This window comes from Engraulis encrasicolus, chromosome 12 (assembly GCF_034702125.1).
Source record: "Engraulis encrasicolus isolate BLACKSEA-1 chromosome 12, IST_EnEncr_1.0, whole genome shotgun sequence".
Classification (NCBI taxonomy): Eukaryota; Metazoa; Chordata; class Actinopteri; order Clupeiformes; family Engraulidae; genus Engraulis; species Engraulis encrasicolus.
The window spans coordinates 48,364,550-48,389,554 of NC_085868.1; the positions used below are offsets into that span (position 1 = coordinate 48,364,550).

At 44.7% G+C, this 25,005-nt stretch overlaps 1 protein-coding gene across 2 annotated transcripts; it reads right to left on the bottom strand.

Moving 5' to 3' along the window:
• Positions 1 to 543: 543 nt before the first annotated feature.
• LOC134459872 (UDP-glucuronosyltransferase-like) lies at positions 544 to 24,116 on the bottom strand. Of its 2 annotated transcripts, XM_063212354.1 has the most exons (6): positions 22,173 to 24,116; positions 21,225 to 21,416; positions 6,271 to 6,402; positions 4,550 to 4,637; positions 3,573 to 3,792; positions 544 to 2,715 (listed from the first exon to the last, which is right to left on the bottom strand). In XM_063212354.1, exons 1-6 carry the CDS (start codon positions 23,556 to 23,558, stop codon positions 2,433 to 2,435), a joined length of 2,301 nt encoding a protein of 766 aa, XP_063068424.1. In that variant the 5' UTR covers positions 23,559 to 24,116; the 3' UTR covers positions 544 to 2,432. The 2 variants fall into 2 exon arrangements, with proteins under 2 accessions (XP_063068424.1, XP_063068425.1); XM_063212355.1 differs by lacking the exons at positions 21,225 to 21,416; positions 22,173 to 24,116 and adding an exon at positions 12,352 to 13,381.
• Positions 24,117 to 25,005: the final 889 nt, after the last annotated feature.

A 25,005-nucleotide genomic window follows, 5' to 3' on the forward strand; every position in this document is an offset into this window, starting at 1 on the left:
TTCACCGTGGGCCAACAGTCCTCAGGGGCTGAAGTTTTGTTTGTTTGTTTGTTTGTTTGTTTGTTTGTTTCCCCTAAGAGACCAGCCCACATTTCAGATGGGGCGGCCCATTGGTGAATCATAGAGAGCATGGGCGTAATTTTAAGGGGGGACGGTGGGGACATGTCCATACCACTTTTGAGATAAACATAGCTTGTCCCCACCACTTTTTCACAAATACAATGCAAAAACAGCATATCCGGACAATTTGCTATTAAAATGTCCCCACCACCTTTCGAGCCAAACCTACAACTCTGATAGAGAGTGATTATCATATTAGTGTAGAGGCTGGTGGGGGTGTGGGACTGTGAGGGGCTTGTCTATGGCAAAAGATGAAATACACTCTATGATATGTACTACATACCATACACTTTAGTAGTATACTATACTCTAAAGCATGGACTGTTTTTAACACTAATTCTGTATTGCTATGCTATATTGACTGTTATACTGTTATGTTATAATACTGCCCCTTATACTGTTACAGTATTACATTACAATGCATTTATAGTTCCTTGTTTTATTTGGTAACTAGCTGGTAAAACAGTGCACGACAAATCACAACATTTAAACAGCAGTGGTCCATACATGACACAGATGCATAGGCCTGAAGATGTAATCGCATTGAAACAAACAAAAAACAGTACAGAAAATATACAATTATTCAAACAAGGCACAAATGCCATTAACTGACATTTAAGTCTTACAAAAATAGTGGTTAAAGTGATTGAATGTTTCAAATACTAGGCTACTGCAGAACAAATCAGGTAGCTGTTTGTCAGTTCTTCATTGATGTAGAGGTAAAAGCTGATTACCATAGCCGCAGTGGTGTAGTCTACGTAGAACGCGGGTATACGGAGTATACCAACTTCTAAATTTCAGGGATTTCAGTATACCCACTTAAAATTGATTGATCCATTGATTTGAATAGCACAAATATATTCAGTATACCCACTTAAAAAAAATGCTACAATATACAATATACCCACCTCAAAAAAGTAGACTACACCACTGCATAGCCGTTGGTGTTGCTCTTGAAATCCGTTTTGGCAGTTGTGTGTTCCTCTGGCTTCAGGCAAGTGGAGGGTTGAAATTCTGAGTTCAGATAGTAAAATCCTTGCCTCATATCGTATTTGCTCCAAGCAATTCAACAAAACAGCTGATTCTAATTCTCACACATCCTCAGCTGATAATGAGCTGATTGAACAGGTTGAAATCACCTGTTAGTTTACTTTAGTTTAGTTCAAAATGGGTCCATGCACAAGAGTCATGGGCTGAATCTCAAATGGTGCACTTGTGCACTTTAGTGTTCATGTTTCAGTGCGTATGCCGTATTAGTTACGCACTGAAACATAGTGCACGAAGTGCACAAGTGCGCCATTTGAGATCCAGCCATTGTTTAAAAAAGTAAAAAGATATATTGTGCCAGATTATAGCTAATACAGCTCATTTCCATCTGCAGTCCCTGAAAACAGCTGAAAGAATATCTCATATGGGATTTTACTTTCTCAATGCAGTTTGGCCAGCCCTGCAAGTGTAGGCATATTACACATACGGCCATTTCATTCATTGCTTAAAAAAAACATTTTTTTTTAAAGTTGGCACAACATTGTGCAACCATCAAGCTGTTTGTGTTTCTCTTAAAATCAGTGTGTTCAGTCTCCCTTTATCCACCCTATTACAACGCACACTAACTCCGCCCCTTTCAATGCTGTTCGAGGCTAACACAGAACTTCCTGTTTGCTAGTTCCGGTTATGCTGCCCATAGATCTTCTGAATGATGTAGCACTAGAGCTGTTACCCGAATAGTAATGACGCCGCCCTTGTAACCATGGATAATAAGAGGTGGACAAACAGCCAGTCCAGAAAAGGGGATGGTGACACATGTGGTATTTCTGTGCAACACAGGCCACAGTAGTTAAAACGTTTGTATAGTCAGTGCATGACACTCCAAAAACTCTATCCTCCCCCAACTTGGTCAGCTCTATGTTCCCACAGCCCATTGGTCCCACAGCCCATTGATCCCACAGCCCGTTGGTCCCACAGCCCAATGGTCCCACAGCTTATTCCTGCTGCTCCACGTTCCCAGATTTTTAAGAAATTATTCAAATATAGGCCCTATGTTCCATAACTCCTATGTTCCCACATTTCCGAGTAAACTAAGAGAAACCTTTGGAACATAGAGCCTAAATTTGAATAAAGTCTTAGAACTGTGAGAACATGGAGTAGCAGGAATATGCGGTGGGACCAATGGGCTGTGGGAACATAGGCACGCTTCCCTTCAAACACATCTAATCCTCCTTTTTCCCTTTCTTGACTCTGATGCAAAAGTGCTAATGTCGAAACGGTAGTCGAGCACTACTCTGGGTAAAATACAAAAAAATAAATCACATCTAATCCTTCTTTGGCTTCTGCAAACGCCCGCCACAACACTTCCGTATGCAGAACGAGCAGCACTTAATCGTCACCAAGACGACAGTTGCTATGACGATAAATAAGAAGCCTAGCACGTCCAGGCTGTGGTACTGGACCCAGTTCAGGTCGTGTGCAGCTGGGCGCAGATGCGCCGCCCCTTTGTGCCTCATCACGAACTCCGTCCAATAGACGGCCAGGTCCAGTGGCTCCATCGGCCTGTCATTGTGTATGGCGGACAGCTTCTTCATTTTTTCCTGATAGCTGCAGGACAGACAAAGACAAATAACCTGAATGAGGATTTGGCATTTTAAATGAATCACAACATCATAGCATAGCACATCACCTCACACCTTTCGCCCACCTCTTCATTCATGTCAGTTGTTCAGATTTTCACCCCAACAGGGATGACCCCAAGGTCACCCCAAGGCTGAAATGAATTTCACAAGATAGACAACTTGGCGAGACTGACTCGGTCGTGGAATATTGTAGCCAGGCCACGCCCTCCTAGTGACGCAACACCCTCTGTGTTGCTTCTAGTCAGGCCAAGAGCAATGTAAATGTCGTTTCTGATCTCCCAAAAAATCGGAAACTCCACTCACTTTGTCTGACACCAGTCAACCAGTAGCAAACCTATGGAGGCAGATCAACCATGCCGTTTGGGAAACGTTAATCGCTATGCTCTTGGTCAGACCGAGTCTCCAACAGATTTGAAAGTCGATGATAATCAGGCTAGGAATATTGTGCAGCGTCACAAGATGTAGTGCAGTATGTGCAGGCCCAGCTCAGCCGTCACCTGCAGCGGTGGCTCCTAGGAGTGTAAATCACAGCCTTCATGACGATACAATACGGTATCGATTTCTTAAATCAGGGATTCGATATTTTTCGATACTTAATAATTCCCCACGATACGATGCGATTCGGCTCGATTCGATTTTTTCCAATTACTTTTCCACTACTATTGTGTTATGGAGCTAGGGTAGAGCCAGGGGCCAGCGATTCGATTCTTTTCGATTCTTAAGAATGCCCTACGATACAATGCGATTCGATTAAATCGCCGGCAGATACTTCCGATACATTGATACTTTTCGATTTTATTTACATCCCTAGTGGCTCCTTACCTGCTGTCGTTGATGACCTTGTCCAGTGCCTCCACAAGGGCGTCTGAGGTGACATCGAAGATGCTGAGCACCACGCCGACCCCCCTGCTGGCCACGCGGAGAACGTTGTCGTTCTGGTCGCCAAACAGGGGCAGCATCACCATGGGAACGCCGTTGCAGATTCCCTCATAGATTCCGTGGGTACCTCCGTGAGTGATGAAGGCCTTGGCCTTGGGGTGGCCTGAGGGGAGAAGGAGAAGGAGAGCAAACTAGGTTATTATTACGGTGATTGTTGTTGTCGTTATTGATTATACTCTGTTCTATTCTGCCCTACAATATCAGAACGCAGTATCTTGAAAATGGTCGAAAATGGGTTTAGACCGGAAATTGGCTTTAAAATACCTTCTTTTTCTTGTGTTAATTTTTTTTGGTCCAACTTGGTCCCGTTTCAGAAAAAAACGATAAAAACTGATTATACTGCGCTTTTTGGTTTTAGGAGGTTACGTCGTACTAGCCAAGAACGCAGTATAATGCGCATTATACTGCACTTCTCCATTGACACCGTGGTTTTGGTGTAGACAGTAATACCACAACAGAACGCAGTATAATGATTTTTCAGCTAAAAAGTAATGAGAATGTTGTTTTTTTGCTTTTTTCTTGTGTGCATAAATTTCCACCATAAAAAAGTATTATATGGAAGTGTCATCACCACTTTACCTCCAACACAGTTGCGTGGCTAGAAAGGAAACTTTAAAGCCTTTTTTTTCAGTTTGCCATTTTGAATTATACTGCGTTCTGAAATTGTAGGGCAGTATTATACAACATTCAGTATTCAGTTATTCTGTTCTGTTGTATTCTACTCTATTTTATTCTATTCTATTCTACTTGACACTTGAGTTGGCATAACCATTGTTCCATAGTATGACAGGTGATAGACTCATTAGGCCATAACATATACAGTATGTAATATAATATGTAATTAAACAAGTTGATCTTACCCAAGAGATCATTTTGCGGCAACCACTTCATCACTTTGATATTGTCCGGGACGTGATCAGGAAGAGGACCAGAGTATCTCCATAGTACCTGAAATAGAGATGTCCAGTGTCTTCACATGAATCAAGACTTCATCAGTAAGATACACACTGGTATTATTATGGTATTCATTGTGAAAATAAGCAGACTGTTAATGGACTTCACTTCCATACCAAATTTCACACCCCAGTACACTTCACATGGAACAAAACAGATTACCAAAGAAGGACGTCTTTACACATCAACAAAGAAAGCACATTTCAAAAATCCGATTTTAAACATTCCATGTAAGGGGCTAAAACGCACCAGTCACAATGGAGTTTTTATTTGTATCTACATGTCGTGTTAATATGCTAACAGATAAAAAATTGTCCGCATTTACAAATATCTGCACGTGTGTCGAGTAACCAGTGCCTGAGCCTTCCAAACAAACATGCTCTCATTGGGATGAGCGTGACATGGGCTACATACCCAAAAACTGTCTGCTGCATCTGCTCGGCAAGCAGTCTACTCTGGGAAGAGACTAATGGTAACCAGATGTTGCCTAAGGTTTCCTGTCCAAGCCTGTCTGAGGTGCGTGACTCTTCTACTCTTGTGTCTTTTCTTTTCTTGTCTTTAAGAGGGGGAGCACAACTCTGGAAACAGTTAAACAACAAAACATGTATTCCATCTGTTTAAATGTTAGTTACAGGGGGAAAACATTGAAGGTTGTGTACAGTTTCGGTGGGCATTTTTAGAAAGTGTGTTTTTTCTGAAATTCTGAAAACAATTTGATGAATGATCCAAGATTAATGTTGTTTATAGAAAAGTTATACCCTGAAGGCATTGAAACTTGCATCACAGTGCTCTGCATGTGGGAAAAGCATACATTTTATAGCCTTGTGGTTTACCTCAGCCATTCTCAAACCTCTCTCTCTCTTGAAAAAAAAGTGTTAATTATCTTCTGACTTGCTTCGTTCTTGTGGACAATTTACAGTGGCAAGCCTTGTAACAGGAGTGAGTTTTTGAAAATACTATTAACAAAATTGTCCAATGGTACTATGGTCTATCGATGCACAAGAAAGCAAGATTCTAAAAATCCACATGATATTCTAGGGATCCCATATAATCTAGAAGTGGAAGAGACACGCTTACGCTCTCTGTTGCCTATCACTTTTTCTTCAAAGTTTTTAACTGCACAGTAAATGTTGTGGTGTTAATTCAACGCTTAAAGAGTTCATTTAAGTCCAAATGATGTCAAATCAACTCTCTAAGTGTTAAATTAGCACTGCAGAATTTACTGTGTGGGTGTTGAATCCCACATAAAGTTTAGGTAATTTGAAGGAGAGACCATACCAACAAGTAAATATCAGAAAGCGCTTCACTTCTTTTGTTTAACTCCTTTTACTTCTTCAATTCGCCCAAAATCATTTAGAACTTCCATTGTTTGTCTTCTGGTCGACATTTGATGATGACCAATAAGGGCCACACTGTGTGTCTGTGTGTGTGTGTGTGTGTGTGTGTGTGTGTGTGTGTGTGTGTGTGTGTGTGTGTGTGTGTGTGTGTGTGTGTGTGTGTGTGTGTGTGTGTGTGTGTTGTGTGTGTGTGTGTGTGTGTGTGTGTGTGTGTGTGTGTGTGTGTGTGTGTGTGTGTGTGTGCGTGCGCGCGCGTGTGTGTGTGTGTGCCCATGCGTGCATCTCCTCACCCTCTGTGGAATGCGTGCGAAGGCGGAGAAGAAGATGTGGGCCTTCTCCTTGGGCATGGAGGCCACCATGGAGCCCAGGGTGAAGACCACGATGCCATGCTCTCCAGAGCCCTCCACAAACTCCTGCAGCTCCTGGTGGGGGCACAGACATAACAGAACAGATGATTCTGAGAATAAAGTCCGCTGCACGACCAGGATTTCTTTTGCTCCCAATATTTTATTTTTACGTGACGTTTCGGGTTTTACCCCTTCTGAAGAAGGGGTAAAACCCGAAACGTCACGTAAAAATAAAATATTGGGAGCAAAAGAAATCCTGGTCGTGCAGCGGACTTTTTCTCAGAATCATCTAGTCACTTGTGGTCCTGCTCCCAGGTCAGACGTTCCTGTGGATGTGCGAGCTTTCCATCATTACCGTCACAGACAGGACAGAAAACATGAGCAATCAGAGATGGCCACTTGCCTGGTTACCACCAGACAGAATCACAAGTGAGATTAGGTCTGGTGACTAGAGGATGACATTTTTCAGGAATTCCCGTGGGTCCCTCCCGCGTGTCCTGCGGGATTCCCGCTGGATGGGACTCAAAATTTTAAAGATGAACGGGAGCGGGCAGGAGCGGGAATACAGATGAATGGGAGCGGGCAGGAGCGGGAATAAAAATTAATGACAGCGGGAATATTAAAAAAGCCTATGAAACGGGAGTGGGATTGATTTTGAGTGGGAGTGGGCAGGATTGGAAGACATTCTTTTCAGGATGGGACGGGATAGGATTTGTTTCTTTTACTCCGGGACGGGAAGGGATGGGATTTTTTTTCTGGGACCGGGATGGGACGGGAGTGAAAATCCGCTCCCGTGTCATGCTCTACTGGTGACCTGCCTACTGTAAATTCCGAAGGGGGCAGAATACTTGGCTATTATGACACCCTGCCCTGCTCTTTGATTGGACAGAGACAGGGACCATAATCTGGTGCATTACGAGTCATAGTCCCCATACTGTCTATCAGATCGGAACGATTGTGTACAACTAAAGGCAGTATGGGAGTTCCCAGGCTAGATGGCGACCAGGCCACCCTGACAAATGTTTGGCACCACATGCAGGTGACCCAAGACACTGCGGGCGGACACACAAACAGACAGAACAGGTTCTAACACAAGCAGGTAATTGGAGTGCTTCTGGGTCTTCATCTTTTTTCCTTGGTGCTCATCAGTGCAGGGGCTCTCAAACTTGGTCCAGGTAGACAGATGCTGAGGCACTCAAGGTTGCAATTTTCTTTACTTTTTTATTTGGCTACAATGCCTACGCGTTTCGGCCCTCATGGCCTTCTTCATGGCCTTCTTCTTGGTTCCCGCCCAATTGGGCTGCTTAGGATGGCCGTGTGCGGGTAAAAATGGCATTTATCAGAAAAACACGCCCACTTTTTCCCATAGAAATCAATAGAATTGGACGGGATTTTGTGCTTTTAGGCGTGTTTTGAACATTTTTTGGGCTGGAAATCATCAGCCTCATCTGGCAACCCTGACTGTCATAGCTAATTGTAACACCATTGACGGTAACACGGCTTGACATTTCAGCCATTTTTATGGTGTTGTGCTAACTGAGGACCTCAGAAGTTCCACCACAACACCTTAATCAATTAATGTATTTGTATGCTTTATCTGTGTTTTTCTACATGTGATTTCTAATTCAGATTCTTATGAAAATGTTGATAACACAGTTGACAGGCGATTTTCCCGCTATGAGAACATGAAAAAGAATGGATTAAATTATGGAAGGCTGGAGCTCAAAATTACCAAAAAGTCTTCCCATATCCTGCCAAAGAGGTTATGACATCAGGTGATGTTATTCGTATGGCCTAAGACCAAACCATTACTGATTTATGGAGGGGGTTTCAGACAGTGACATGGTTAACACAGCTTTCGTTGGACACACACAAAATGGCAAATTTCATGTATAATGGAAAGGACAGTGGTCTTTCTGACAGTTTTGTCATATTGTGATGATTACTGTGAATCAACATTTGCAATCGTCTTGGGCAAAACAAGTTTCTTTACATGCTAATATGAAGACTGAATCTGACATTTGGAAAACAGGACGGCATGAAAACGCCCAAAACCAGTATTAAATATTCATTCTTGCTGAGGGAAATAATGCCATGTCTACACTTTCTGTATTATATGACAGATAAATGTGTGAAAATGTCCAAAACATCATTGGATGCGGTTAATAGTTAGTGGAATTGGCAAATAAAATCCATGGACTTAAAAGCGCAGCCGAATCGTAGAATCACTCATATATATATTTCCCTGCTTTCTTTTACTTAAGCGCTCCCACCTTTTCCCTGCTTTCAACCACAACAGCTTTTGGGGGATCTTTACCTTTTCAACCATCCCAAATGCAAATGAGGAAATGACCTTTCAATTGTGCTTTTGCAAGATATTTAACTACTTCTGTCGTCAAAGATGTCTCATGACATCATCATGAGGCCACATGCAATTGGGGAGGGATGGGAGTTAGGATATTCGAGAGACAAGAAGACATTGCAAAAGACAGACAAACAGTCATTGCAATATCCTCAGCTCAGGTAAAAAGAAATGATATACTGCACATACTGTAGATGGTCATCATTTAACTTTCCAAAGCTTCACTCAATGTATTTGACATAAATCTGATTGCTCATGTGCAGAGGAGATCTCAGGTTTCAGCTGATGTAGGACCAGTGCCCACCATTCTTAGAGATTCTTTTTAGGGACTTGCATGTCTTCAGTTTAGTCAAATCGGCATTGTTGTCAATTTAGGCCAATACAGATTCAGATAGACTATTCAGATAGACATTGCCATACTCAGGGGTTTCTGGCCATAGGGTAGGCTACTAGCCATGTGGAATTCGAAAACATACCAGGAATATAATGTGGTGTAAAAGACATTGGCTTTAACAGATAATTTACTGGAATAGACAACCATCCGTTGAATGTGATGCTATCGTTCCAGAAATGGCACAATTTTATAGTAAATAAATGAATGAATGATGGTGTATGGTCTGCAAATGTTTGGATGTGTGGGTATAATAAATAGTTCATATTTTTAACTCATACACCAAAACTATAAAGTCATGTAGACACCCACTAACTCTTATTTTGTTTTTTTTGTTTTTGTTTCGTGTACAGTGCCATTTTGAGCGTCCACGATTGGCTGTGAGCACCACTCCCTCTCAGCAAGCACAGGCTCCGTATTCTTTTCTCTCTAGAAACATTCCCTCCTGGCAGTACACACCCCCCCAACCCCCCCTGCCCCACCACCCTTCATCCCCTCTCAGGGCTGGACTGGGATTGAAAAAGCAGCCCAGGCATTTTTGGCATAGACCTGCCCCTCACATAGCCCTACCAGAGATTCTTTAAGTATAGAGATATGCCAACATAATAGGTTTCTATGGGCACCTAACGTGACCAGGTTCCGGTCTGCCTAAAGGGGTGTGTCATAATGCTCCTAGCATTGAATAGAACAGTCCTTAGGTCTGTCTAGGTCTGCCTAAAGGGGGATTTCCCCCCCCCACTCCCCCTTGCAAAAGTAGAACCCGGAAACAATGGACCAGCGGAACCTCTCTCTTATCTACTCTCTCTGGCCCTACCTACTTTTCAACGATGAGCTCTGTCCACTGTCTATATTTAAGACAGACCAATGGGCCACCCCATCTTAATTCTGGGCGGTTCTCTATGGAAAAAAAACAAACCCACAATCAACAAACGAAGTGCTACAGTGTTGGGCCCTGAGGACTGTCCGCCCACCGAGAAAATGCCTTGTATGCCAGATTACCAATCCAGCCTTGTCCCCTACAGCTTTGCAGCTCTGATTTCCAGGGACTTTTCAGGAACTCCTTCACACAGAAACATGTTTACTTTGGCATGCTGGCGAGCCTTGCCTGTACTGCCTCGTGCTGTAAGTCTACTGGAAGCTTACAAGAGATTTGCCTTGGAGATACAGAATAAAGGATTCGGTTTTGGATTTAGCCTTTTGCTTTTTCTAGCCTTATTAACCTTGTGTTATTGATGCTATGCGTTTGTAAATGTCTACTGGGGATTCGACTAAATGAAATCCTAAGCACCGTATTGCAGATCTGAAGTAATCCTGGACAGCAGATCCTTTTTGGCTTGTTTTTTTGGTAGCGCACAGGAACTTTTTTTGGTGAACAGATGTTTCATGGGGATTTTGTGGAAGTATGAACATAATGTGAAGCAATCGCTTCAAGGCAGAAGTACAGGATTTCATTGTAAAGAAAAGATGCAAAAGTTATGTAATAATTAATTGGTTAACTTCAGCTCTTAATGGTATACTGCAGGTAGACTGCAAATGAGTCATATATAAATATTTGAGTTTGGCAAGGATAGATGAAGCATTAGGCCGCCGCACTGCCAAAAAACATGTTTTGGTCTTTCCCGGCTTTAAATCCTAGAGAAAACCATGCCAAGATGTGGCAAAAAAGAATAGCACATCTCAGCACAAAGGTTTCGAATGGCAGGAAGGAAAGCCAAGTAAGAGAGGAAGGCTTGGACAGAGAGGGAGAGGGGACACACGTGTGGTTTCCCTAGCAACCCTCACGTCTGTGTTCGGGAGGAAACAGCACGGTCAGATTACCGGTTTGGTGAGAGGTCTTATGAAACAACACAGTAAATATGAGGGTGTTAGACACCAAACCTTACAGAATTACATCGCGTGCGTGCAGCTCACAAACTCCAGTCGGTCACAAACCATAACAAACATAAGAAATCTGATCGCCAGCACACAGGCACTAGCTGGAAAATGGAGCAACGTGACCACACACACACACACACACACACACACACACACACACACACACACACACACAGACACACACACACACACACACACACACACAGACACACACACAGACACACACACACACACACACACACACACACACACACACACACACACACACACACACACACACACACACACACACACACACACACACACACACACACACAGAGCCAGCGCCTCCCTCTTCCTTAAACAAACAGAGACAAGGAGACCCTAGGGTACCAATGGGGAACACATTGTGCTTTTTAAACCAGAGATACTGTATCCTACAAACTCAACATTTTGACTTTGAGCTCCAAAAAGCACGTCCTATTGCTTAGCCTACAATTTATCCGATTGATATTGTATACTCTTCCCAACCAAATCCATTTGCATGAATCTTAACTCCGAACCAGCATGAACATGGATGAATGAAAGTATTCAGACACATGTATACATCATAATCATACTTACTAATAATTTGATTATAACAGAAACAAACATTTACTCTTTTACCAAAATGATGTGAGGGCCTTAAAGGGACACCAGCACTTGAAGCAACACGGTAGTTTTTGCCCAAACTTTAATGTAATGATCAGTTCAGTTCAGTACTTAGTTCATCAACTTGCAGCTAGGTGAAATACCCTTTTGAGTTTCCTTTGCCACCACAAGTAATTACGAGCAGAGAATTCTCTCTGAAGAAGAAAAGAGTCATCTGGAGATGAATGACAACTCAACTTCTAACCTCCCGGGGGGCCGACAGCAACAACAACCACCAGTGCTATCTCTGTAACATGAGAAGGCCCCAACTCACCAGGGGTTCCCAACCTGCTCCAACGTGGGGCCCACTTGAAATGTTCACAAATGTCCAGGGCCCACTTCTGGCCCAATAATCAAAACAACTCAAATAAATAGTCAAAAGCAACACAGCAACAAATATTATTTAAATTTGAAGAAAATGACTTCAGGGCCCACTCGCAATACCTTTGCGGGGGGGGCAATCGCTATTCCGACATAGCGCTATTCCGACATGCCGCTATTCCAACACTTTTTAGGGTTAGGGTTAGGGTTAAGGTTAGGGATGTCGGAATAGCGGCATGTAGGAATAGCGGCATGTAGGAATAGCGGCGGACGGTGGAAAACGTGTCGGTATTCCGACAATAGACATTAACGTCGGAATAGCGACATGTCGGAATAGCGCCACGTAACCCCTTTGCGGCCCTCCAGTGTGCCACCCTAACCCCCCACCACCACCCTGCTGACTTACCGCAGACAGCCCCTCGCCCCTCACGCAGTTGATGCCCCCGATGAACACCATGTTGGGCATGACGGGCCGCGGGTACTCGAAGGTGAAGTCGTAGCGCATCAGCCACAGGGCGCCCTCGCCCAGCAGCTCCCGGTAGGTCACCTGGCGCTGCAGGTACCTGGCGGCCAGCTCGTCAAAGCTGGCGTACATCACCTTGCACAGCTGCAGCTCCACGCCGCTGCTGACGTAGTTGTTGAGGCGCTCCAGGAAGCCCATGCGGTCGCTGCTGCCCGAGCGGAAGCGCGGCACGTAGGAGGGCGGCGAGGGGCACTGCAGCGCCAGGATGTCCAGGCCGCAGGGCATGCCGCGCAGGAAGTACACCGCCGGCAGCCCCAGCGCGTCGGCCACGATGGAGCCGCACGGCAGGAAGGGGTCGGTGAGGACCGCCTGGAAGCCGCGGGCGCGCAGCCGCGACATGACGGCCTCGTTGTACAGCAGCGACTCGCAGCCTTTGACCTGCGTGGAGGTGAAGTTGAGGAGCCAGCCCAGGTTGGTGGTGATCTCGGCTAAGGGCGGGCTGGGGTAGAACACGTTCTCCCGCATCCACTTGGAGTTCTCGGCCAGCTGCGCCGCCGTGAAGGGCACGGCGAAGCTCTGCGTCTCGAAGGGCTCCTGGGCCTGGCCCTGCGCCTGCAGGAGCATGGAGCTCTCGGGCACCAGCGCCAGCACCTCGTGCCCACGCAGGGCCAGCTGCCGCACCAGCAGCTTCATGCTCAGCCAGTGGCTGCCGTCCACGGGCAGGACCAGCACCTTGTCCCCCAGGGCAGGGGCGGGGCCCAGGGCCCAGGGGATGGAGCCGGGGCCAGGGCCTGGGGCCCCCATGCACAAGAAGAGGAAAGGCCACCACGCACGACTGAGCCCGCTGCTCCACAGCATGTCAACACAGCACAGGAGTGGACTGCAGGGTGTTATTTTGTGTGGAGGGTTATGAGGAGAAGAGATGGAGGGAGGGAGGGGGAGAGAGGGGTGGGGAGAGAGGCGGCGAGTCAAGAGGGAGGGAAGAGTGAAATGAGATGGGGGAGGCGAGAAGAGAGAGAGAGAGAGAGAGAGAGAGAGAGAGAGAGAGAGAGAGAGAGAGAGAGAGAGAGAGAGAGAGAGAATCAGCTGCAGGAAAGTTAAGAGGGAGGGTAGAGAGGGAATTTCTGAGAGGGAGATGTAGGGAGGGAGGAGAAGGTTGAGAGAGATTGCAGAGGGAGGGTGAGAGACTGAAGAGTGAGATGGAGAGCAAGGGACAGAGAAGCAAGAAGCCCTCCTTGTCAGTGGGAGGGGCTAAATTCTTGGGGGGTAGTTTGCATTTGTGTGTGTGGGGGAGAGGGAATGTTTTTAGACATTCTAATATCACAACCTCCGCTTGCTGCTTTGCAAATACGAATGGCCTGGAAGCCTTTCTGCCAAGTTTTCCCACATTGAACTTAGTGACAAAACATTTACACAGTTTTCGACAGTGGAAAAGCATAACCCTGCTTCAATAATGGTCAAGCCAAGCTATTTATTTTGAAAGCTGACATTTCAGTCAGTCAGACCTTTTCCAGTCTAAAAGTGATTCCTCTTGAAATAGCTGAACTGGCAAAGAAACACTCTTCAAGGTATGCAGGCCACCTTCTAGTACTGTATGTCCACTGTAAAACATTGACAAATATTATCATGTTTTATGATTGATCGATATCGATAATTACATTAACTTGATACTACATGAAAGAATATAAAGAGTACCCACACACTTTTCACACAAACTAAACCACACCTGTTTGTCCATGCCATTTCAAACAGGTAGATTAGTGAGCAGACAATCGTATGCCCATCACAATATCTGTGTGTGTGTGTGTGTGTGTGTGTGTGTGTGTGTGTGTGTGTGTGTGTGTGTGTGTGTGTGTGTGTGTGTGTGTGTGTGTGTGTGTGTGTGTGTGTGTGTGTGTGTGTGTGTGTGTGTGTGTGTGTGTGACTGTGCGTGTGAGTGTGAGTGTGTGTGTGTGTGTGGGCAGGCATTAACGGCATAGCATGAAATTCTTGTACTCTTCCTCTAGCGTGAGAAGGGCTGTCCCCTCCCCCTCCAAGTCAACCACTGATAGCATCAGCTCTCGGCGCTCTCACGCACACTATAGGCTACTGCACGGCACCAGAGTTGGGTTAGAGTTATGCCACTATTTTGGGGCTTACTGCAGTTAAAATCGTTGGCCAGGGTTTATAAAGGTGGTAAAGTGTCTTATTTTTCATGTTAAGCGTTGTCTTGCTTTAAGACAAGTTAAAAGAGGAAATATGTCGCTAAGCTAGTGAAAGTCAATGGATCCGTGTAGCATGCTACAATGCTACACGGATCCATTGACTTTCACTAGCTTAGCGACATATTCCCTCTTTTAACTTGTCTTAAAGCAAGACAACGCTTAACATGAAAAATAATAATAATAAGACATTTTACCACCTTTAGAAACCCCAGCCAACGATTTTAACTGTAGTAAGCCCCAAAATAGTGGCATACCCCTTTAAGTAGAATTAGAAGCCCTGTTAGGGCTGTGATTACAACACCAGTAGCATGTTATTGCATAGTTGCAGCTATGTCACATCATACTACTAGTGTTGCAATTACATTGGTAAGAGTGTTTTTACTTCTACTTCATGCTGTGCACTGCAATACAATACACTGCACCACACCGCACTAAACTCCACCACACTGATTTGCACCACTCTACATTGCACCACACTGCACACCACACTGCGCTACATGTCACACTTTGCTATACTGCACTACACCACACTGCACAACACACTGCACAACACCACATTCTACACTGCACTGCACTAGACCAAACTACAATGCCCTGTACATCACACTGCATTACATTACATTGCAGTACACTACACTACACGACACTATGCTGTAGCACTACACTACACGACACTATGCTGTACCACACCACACTACACTGCACTGCACTGTACTTCACCACTCCGCACCACCCCACACGAGACCACACTGCACTACACCAAACCACAATGCACTGCACACTACTGCCCTACAAAGGCAAAGGAACTGAGAAAAGGCCTCAAACGTATTGACATTAGGTATTGCAATTACTGCATTTTTTTCAAGAAAGAAGCCACACATTGAATATGAAGAGCTCTTTTCCAAAACGCTATATCCACCATTTTTTACTTTTTGCATTTTAATACTGGAATTGACTGTTAAGAGGTCCTATCATCTATGTGTGATTTCTTGCCATTCAAATGTTTTGAGAACATATTTTAAAACATAATTTTGCAATGCATTTCAATGGAATACCCAATACAAAAATGTCAATTTCCCAACATTCTCTAAAATGGATATATCTCATTTTGGAAAAGAGCTCTTCATATAGTGTCTTTAGCAATCTTGCCATTCATAAACACTACGTATGCAAGGGGCAGCCTCTTCGCTGAAAAAAAAATGAGTTGCACATTTGGGCTGCACCCTCACACTCAAAATATTTTAGAGTGAAACGTGCTCCAAGCTGAAAATTTGACAAAGCAATATCTCTAAAATGGGTCACATTTGGACAATAAGGCTTTGTCACAAGATAAAGGATGTGTTATGAAGACCATTTTCAGTCTAAAATGAATTTCTGAATGCTGTGATAGGAAACAACTGTTTGGAATCTCTTTTTGTTACATGGTGCTTGTGCGCTGTTTTTTTTTTTTTTCAACAACGACTGTCAAGGAATTAACCCCATAATGTGCAGTTCATGGGAGAAAGGCTACTAGACAGCTAACCTGAGTGTGTCACTTGCATGACGTGACTGTCCCTTGAATGAACATATTTGTCATTCTATATCAGTCTAGCCCAGGATATGGGAGATGAGTTTCGTTGTGTCCCCTATCCTCCCATAGGTCTACACATGAACAATTCTATGATCTGATCACCACAACTATGACAGGTATGAGGTAGTAGTGTATTCAGTACACAGTAAGTAGAAAATGCAATGAGGGGGGGGGGGGGGGGTCATTTCCCAGCCTTACCCCATCTCTCTCACATTTGTTTCCTGTCTCCTCTCATTTTGCCAAAAAGGCAAAAAAAAGACGGAAAAAAATGCAATATTAATTCAGCACTTAGAAAGTCAATGTAACACCTTGTAGTGTGTATCTTATCAGAGATACATGAGAGAGCACATTCGAAATGGCCATGGAAGATCCATATCCATGCCCACCATGCTCCCATACACATTAACGACTTCATGATCTGATTGCCACACCTATGACAGGTATGAGATACAGTACAACGTGCACACGTGAGAGAGTTAATTCTGTCAGTGGTATACAGGGCCGCTGACAGCTTTGGCCGGGCCCAGGACAAAGTCATCTGAAAGACATCCCCACACACACACTCGATACTTGCAATGTCATGGGGAGCCGATTCTGCCCCACCCCCCAGCCGCCTCCGTTGGCCCGGGACAACTGACCTCTTTGCCCCCCTCTGTCGGCTTCCCTGGTGGCGTATGAGAGAATGTATTGGACACCTGCATACTCTCTCACACGCAACCATTGTTACAGCAGTCTTATCACTGTATAGACACAGTCCCGCATTTCAAAATGAAATGCAAAGAGACTGTCAGTCACTACACACACACACACACACACACACACACACACACACACACACACACACACACACACACACACACACACACACACACACACACACACACACACACACACACACACCGCCATCTTGCTTCTGCACTGAATCAATGTTTCCAATCAATCAAGTGACATAATCACATACTTGAAAATTAAATTTAAGGACTGCCATCACGCACATACTGTATGTCAGAAAAAAATGTTGTTGTGTCACTGTGCCTTTGGAATGAATCAGTGATGTATTTCCAAATGCCATTGTTTGACACAAAGGTTAATTTTGTGCATTACATTGACATTATGTTGCTTTCCTTCCTAACATCCAGCCATGTGGGTTGTTCAAATCATACGCTTCCATAGCCTAATTTAATTTAAACTATTTTAAATTATTTACCCACATTTTCTTTGTAAAAACCTTTTCCGAAGCAAATAATCTATTTATGTTATTTTCATTTCTCTTTTTGAAACTGCCCAATATAGTATTTGTGACACTTGATCACGCTCAGTTAATAACACACTAGACACCATTGGTTATTCTAAAGCATACAGACTGTCCTTGATTTTTTACAGTGAATAGAGTGGACCTATGGGGACCCCTACTGGATAAGGCACTTTACTACAATTCCAAGAGCACACACCAAAATACATACAATGCATTGCACCACAAAAAACTATTGAGTACTCACTACTCACTGCCGTTTAATTCAAGTTATAATTCCCAAACAGTCCAACATCATTACTGCTGTGAAGAGTAGAAAAGTGTTCCGCATCTCTACTGTGCTAAACAATACTTTTCAGTAACCTAAATGTAGAAATTAATAGTTTTTCTAGAGCTAGACAGGAGCAGACAATTATGTAAATTAACTAAATTTTGTTATGAGGTAAAAAGTTATTTCACAAAAAAAATCAAACTTTTCCAGGCACTCCAAAAAGTATAGTTAAAAATGTCTAAAAATGCCTATTATTATGACATATCCAGTAGCCCCTTAATGCACGCCATAGGCCTATACCTCCTGTGGCACGCTGTAATAGACATTGAAAGTTAACTACTGTAGTAGGGCTGAGCAATATGACGATATATATCATTATCGTGACATAAAAATGTCTATCGTGACCTTTCTCCTATATCGTTTATATCGTGATAGTAATTTTATCAATTTTATACAATTGAATATCATTTAATCACATTTCATGTTGTCACAATACACACTATAAGTTAATGTAACTGTAAAAATGAGAATAAAAAGATCCATTTTATAGAAAGGTTGTTTTTCTACATGAAAAAAAGAAGAGCAAATAAATAGAATAACTGAAAACGTATGCAATTGTGCTATATCGTGATATATATCGTTATCGTGCTATAAAGTAATCCATATCGTGATATTGTTTTTTTTCCATATCGCCCAGCCCTAGACTGTAGTACTACACTACTATGACAGTGCACGGGGCCTTTAGTAATAGCCTACATTACGACTTGGTCATTGCCTTTCTCGTAACAGCTGATTTATAATGCAGTCTCTTAAGGGGTTAAGGACCTTACAATTGCCCAAGTTGGGTCTTCTTCATGTCATGCCCTGAAGAATGCCCAACTGCCGCTACGCTACGCGTGGGCAGTTTTAAAGTCCTTAATGGACATGTCATAAAAAATACTAGACATGTTCAACTATACTTTTTGGAGTGCCTTGGTGAAGAAAAGTTTTTCTCTTTTCAAATAACTTTGGACATTGACCCTTGAAACAAAGAGCAACCACAAGAATACTTGTTTTCATCTTTCTAAAGGGACTGACTACACAGTCTCACCCCAAGTAGTCAATTTTTGACTACTCAATTTTTGACACCCCAAGACTGCAATTTTTGACGTCTTGGGAATTCCTTCCACGTCACATTTTGACTATGTCCTCAAAGGCGCCCCCTTGTGGCAGCATAACGTCATTGAGGTTAGGTTTAGGAATAGGTTTAGGGTTAGGCCACATAGTCAAAATGTGACGTGGAAGGAATACCCAAGACGTCAAAAATTGCCGTCTGGTCCAAGGTAGTCAGAAATTGACTACTTGGGGTGAGACTGCGTTGGGACTGAGCACGCCTCTGACTTCCAAAGGTTATTATGAAGTAGTTGAGTGTTTTCAGTAACGAGTGAATAGGCCCGTTGACAGGCCCATCTGCAGTAAGTAAGTGATGTTACTTCAGCTCACACGGATCAGCCAACCGATCTCACTCATTTCGTGAAGTATTCACGAAAAAAAAAAAAATCGTGGTGCATTCACGTTATTGCCCGGCTTTCGTAAAGTCTTCACGAAAATAATAGATTCATTTTCACGCTGCCTATTCACTTGAATTGCCCGACTGTTGCCTAGCGACCCACTATTCGGTAGCCTACCGTCACATGGTAATCAAACATTTCAAACAAGCAATTTAGGGTTAGGTTTAGGGTCAAGGTTAGGGTTAAGGTTAGGGTTAAGGTTAGGGTTAAGGTTAGGGTTAGGTTTAGGGTTAAGTAGGGTTAAGGTTAGGGTTAGGGTTAGGTTTAGGGTTAAGTAGGGTTAAGGTTAGGTTTAGTTTTAGGTTTAGGTTTAGGTTTAGGGGACATAAGGCGTAAGTACCGAAAGGGCGTAGAAAGTGAGTACCGAGTGGATCAGCAGAGTCAAAGGCCTATCGATCACCCTGTTTAAGCTGACACTGGTGGACTTGAGAAACTATAGAGGCAATGCTTCTGTGAATGCCAATGAACTCTTGATGACCTTATGTATTGACTTTTCCTTTGAAGTCAAGTCAAGCTGTTGTCAATTTCTTTACATGCGCTGGTCATACAAAGAATTGAAATTACTTTTCTTACTTTTCCATGCGGACAGACATAGACATAGACTCTAGACTCTAGGTGTGGACTTAGACTATTAGACATAGAGAGTATACGTAGCCTACATACATTACACCTAGAGTACCTATACAATAGCCCTACAGACATAAAGTGCAAGACTGGGCAACAGCAGACATACATAGAAGAGGTAGATAACTGGCACAAAAATTGAATAGAGTAGGTTGACTTTGACCTAAATGGACAGAGTGGGTAAAAGGACAATTCAACATTTGTTTTGATTAGTTGCCAAGCTGTGGATGTGTTGAAAGTACAACTACGGATTTGTTTTCATGAAAATAAAAGAATTGAAAAGAGGTCAAATGTAACACTGAGTTTTAGCTCTATAGCCATTTCTGGGAATTTTATTTTCAGGTCAGTTAGCGAGAACTGGAAAGTATGAGAAACAATGAGAAATGAAGAATGCAAGTCATGCTTACTTTACTTCCTGATCTCTGTTAATAACTCATGAACCCTGCCCACAGAGCTGCTTTGGACCGGCCTGGGACAAAATCATCTGCAAGGCCCCCCCCCTACTCAACACATAGAATGTAATGGGGATCCAATTCTGGGCCCTGCCCCTCTCCCTGGACCAGGGTTGCCAGATGAGGCTGATGATTTCCAGCCCAAAAAATGCTCAAAACCCGCCAAGAAGCACAAAAATCCCGCCCAATTCTATTGATTTCTATGGCAAAAATTGGGCGGGTTTTTCTGCTAAATGCCATTTTCACCCGCACACGGCCATCCTAAGCAGCCCAATTGGGCGGGAAACACTGCCCTGGACCTGGGACAACTGACACCTTTGCCCCCATCCGCCCCCCATTTCACGACCCTTACCCCGTCCCGTTCTCCAGACTCATTTCCTGTTGTCTCTTCACCATTCCCTCTATAAGGACACAAAACCCCAACTAATATAAGACAGCTGGGGGAGCAACGGCTCAGTGGGCTCAGCCACCATCAGTACCATTACACCAGGGCCCGGGTTTGATTCGATGTAGGCCTACACAGTGTGCGATTTGTCGGGAAACCAGAAGGGGGGATATGTTTTGGATTTTAAGCAATATCAATGGAATTACATTGAACTGTGATAAAATCATGTAGTAAAACTGGCGATATCAAGACCAGAAGGGAGGACAATCCTCCCCATCCCCCCCTACAAATCACACCCTGGATGTACACGTATATAGTATACAGTTGAGGACGATATTATTAGCCCCCCTCCTGAAATTAGACGTCTCTCTTGATTACTTGTTGAGAATGACCATTATTAAGACATTTATGTTATGGGCTAAGCCACCCTACCATTACACCAGGGACCCGGGTTTGATTGGATGTACACGTACGTATACAGTAGTATATATAACACAGCTGAACTTACCTGCGTCAGCGGCTTCCTGACGCCGCAGTTGATGCCCCCAATTAACACCATGTTGGGCATGAGCGGCCGGGGATGCTCCATGGTGAAGTCGTACCTCAGCAACCACACAGGGGCGCTGGTGAAGATCTCAGCCACAGTGGTGTCGGTGTGCAAGAAGCGACTGGCCACGCCATCAAACCGCGAGTAGACCACCTTGATAAATAACAAGAGCCATCAGAGATCGGAACCTGGCCACCTGTCAATGCTATGCTAATGTAGGCCTACATGGTGTGCGTGTGTGTTTGGCACCCTCAAGAGCATCCCTACACATTATGGGCAGACACGCAGACAGAAAAAACAGACAGACAGGGTCACTGCAATACCTGGCCCAACCCCCACCAGGAGACCGGATAATAACAGACATCAGACGTAAGAGTAGAAGTATATTCATGATGTAAGTACTAGAGATGCACCGGATCCAAGATCCGGTTCCGGATCCGGCAGGATAATAGGGTTTTTCACAGGATCCGGATCCGGTTCCAGGATCCAGGATCCTGTAGCCGAGGCTTTTCAGTCAAAATAGTTTGAGCCAACGTGATAAAAAAGGGCCCATGTGTGTGAGTAGGCTATGTGTTTCAACCCTTTCGTAGGATCCGGTATCCGGTTCCGGTTCCGGCAGGATCTTAAGCAGTGGATCCGGTATCCGGCAGGATCCTAAAAATCAGGATCCGGTGCATCTCTAGTAAGTACAACATTAGAACATGATATTCCAAAGTTGTTGCACCAGTTATTCCACCTAATCCGGTAGAGACACTCTGTGACCCCTTACAAATAAAGTATTACCAAAAAGTTTATTTGCTTGATTGAATGTAGGAGAAAAACCTCAAGATAAGAAATGGAAAACCAACCAACCAACCACCCCACTAAACAACCAACCAGACAAACAAACAAACAATCAAGCAAACAAACCTTGCAGAGGACCGGTTCCAGGAGGGCCACCATGAAGTTGACTACGCGTGTCATGAATCCCATATTGTCTGAGCCACCGCTGAAGAATCGTGGCACGTACGACGGAGGGCTCGGACAGGCGGCTCCAACCAGGTCCAACCCGCAGGGGATGCCCCGCAGCATGTACACTGGCGGCACGGACAGGTTCTGCGCCAGGATGGCGCCGGTGGGCACCATTGGGTCCGTCAGCACAGCATCGAACTTCTGCTCCCTCAGGAACGCCACAAGCTCCTCGTTGAACAGCAAGCTCTCACAGGTGACCGCCAGGAAATTGTGCACCTCTTTCTTCCGGGTCCACTGCTCATCAATCCTCTCCAGCAGGGGTACCGTCGTGTTCATGCTTTCCAGCAGCTCGCTGTGGTGCGACTGCAGCTTGTACACATGCTCCCGTGTGTAGGGCACGGGGTAAGTGAGGGTCTGGTAGTGCTCACCGGGCCCCAGACGCATGCTGGCCTCCGGGATGACCACCGTGACCTTGTGGCCTCGGCGGCCCATCTCCTGCGCCACCGCCTTGATGCCCACCCAGTGGCTCCCGTCCATGGGCACCACCAGCAGCTTACCTGGAGGAGATGGTGGTACTCTTGGTGGCTGTGGTGTGGCTGCGCTTGGGGGTGGTGGTGATGGTTCTGTGGTCTGTCCACCAGCTTGAACTTCTACAGTGTCTTCCGGTGCATTTACTGATGCTGGCGCTGGTGTTACTGTTCCGGTTGCTGCTGGCTTTGATGGTTGTGCTGCTGCTGGCGCTTTTGCTTCCGCTGTTAGTGAGGCTTCTGCTTCTGCAACTGCTGCTGGCTCTGATGCTGTTGAGTCTACTACTGGTGGTGATGTTGCCGGGTCTTGAACCATGTCCTCTGCTGGTGCATCTGCTACCGTTTCTGCTGATACTACCACTTTTCCTGGTGCTACTGCTGCTGGCTGTGCTTCTGTGGCTGCTGCTGATGGATGCTCTGGTGCTGACACCACTGGCTCTGCTGGTACTGATGCTGACTCTGCTGCTGGTGGTGGTTGTGCTGGTTCTTCCGTCTCTTCAGCTCCTGTTGCTGTTGCTTTGGTCATCCCATCAGCCTGGGCCGTGTCTTCTGCTGCATTTTCTGCTGGTGCTAATTCTGCTTCTTTTGCTGCTACTGGTGGTGGTGGTTTTGCTGATGTGATGCCAACATCTACCTGGGCCGAGTCCTCTGGCGGAGGTGTTGCTGCTGGCCCAGCTGTTTCCTGTGGAGCTGGTGCTGCTGGTTGTAATTCTGGTGCTACTGTGTTCCCACCGGCCTGGGTCGTGTCCTCTGGTACGGCCAGGCAAAGTGTGGCCGAAAGCAGGAGCAAGATTGGGAGGATAGCCCGGTAGGCCATTTCAGATTCTGTAAAATCTACTTGTGATTGAGGCTGTGCACATCTGACTACATAAGTAGACTAGAACTCTACTCTACTCTACTCTAGAACGAGTGCAAGTGTGTGCACATGTCACTGAGTGGGTGTGTGCGTGACTGTGAGACTGGGTGTGAGCGTGTGTGTCTCTTTAGTCGAGCAAATTCCTCAGCAGATTAAAGGAAAGCTAGACTGTAGCAATAATGTGTTGCTGGAAAAGGTTCAAATACGTACCCGACAGGCAAACAAACCTTTGAATGGCAAAGTCGCTGAGGTTGTCACAGACAGAGTGGCAATACCAAAGTGAGTGACATAGAGAAAGTTGGCACAGAATTGCTCTGGTACAAAGTCTGATCAGAGAGCCTTCTTATTGGTTAAACTCTCACCGATATGACGAAAGGGGGAGGCTCATGAGATCTTGGTCAAAGAGTAACCGCACCCCAATTTTTTTTGTGAGAAGCCGTATTCTTCTGTTCAGAAACTGGTTTGCTCACAAAGCAAACCATGCATGTTTGTCACTGTCACGTGTCAAATATTTACTGCGGCTGAAATCATAAGCCAGGGCTGGACAGGTCATCTGGCATGCAAGGCATTTCCCGGTGGACCGACAGTCCTGAGGAGGCGGTACTGTTGCTGTTGTTGTTTTCCTTGCCATTGACCCACAACCAGGGCCGCTGACAGCTTTGACTGGGCCCGGGACAAAAATCTCTGATTGGGCCCCCCTTCCACCGACCATTTTTCACCATTTTGAAAACATAACATTGTTCTATCCATGCAGTCTAGCCTACATTTTTTTTTAAAAGAAACAAAATTGATAGGATTCTCATTCCTATTAATAACACAAGTGTAGCCTAAGTGTAATTTGGCAATTTGAAGGCTTGCACATCAAAACTATGACTGAGAAGGAGTCACCGTTTGCTAAACTGACCTCAAGTGACGTGTGATGACAGAGAGCAAGTGAACAGGAACACACAGAGTGTGCTGCTGTGCTCCCTCCCTCATCAAAGCCTCCCCCACAGCAGGAGTAGCCTAACACAGGAATATGTCAATTTACAGAAAACTATGCACAACGAATCTACACCGTATTTCTCCTCACAAAGTTAACAGGTTGATAATTTGTTAACATCTGTGCTAAGCGGAGATTTAGCAATAGCGTTGCATAGCGCTGTTTACAAAGTTGGTTGTCCTTCTCCTGGCAAACGTGCGCCGGAGACATTATCCCACACAACCAGAGATTATAATAGGCCTAGAATCTCTGGTATGATTGTGTGGGCTCATATGCATTTTATTCTTAACTGACAGTCAGATTTGAAGCACAATGTTATTAAGCTGTTCTGGTTAGGAAATAATGCAATGCCCGTTTTCTATTGTGTTCATCCGTGTGCGCGTCCCTGCCTGAAACATTTGATTTGGAAACATATTTCCGGAGTAA

Excerpts from the sequence above, each read along its gene's own strand:
- LOC134459872 (XM_063212354.1), bottom strand. The coding sequence starts at position 23,558 with ATGGCCTACCGGGCTATCCTCCCAATCTTGCTCCTGCTTTCGGCCACA. Across the intron at positions 6,403-21,224 it reads TCAGGAAGCCGCTGACGCAG|GAGCTGCAGGAGTTTGTGGA; the intron begins GTAAGTTCAGCT and ends TGCCCCCACCAG. Across the intron at positions 4,638-6,270 it reads TCGCACGCATTCCACAGAGG|GTACTATGGAGATACTCTGG; the intron begins GTGAGGAGATGC and ends TCTCTATTTCAG.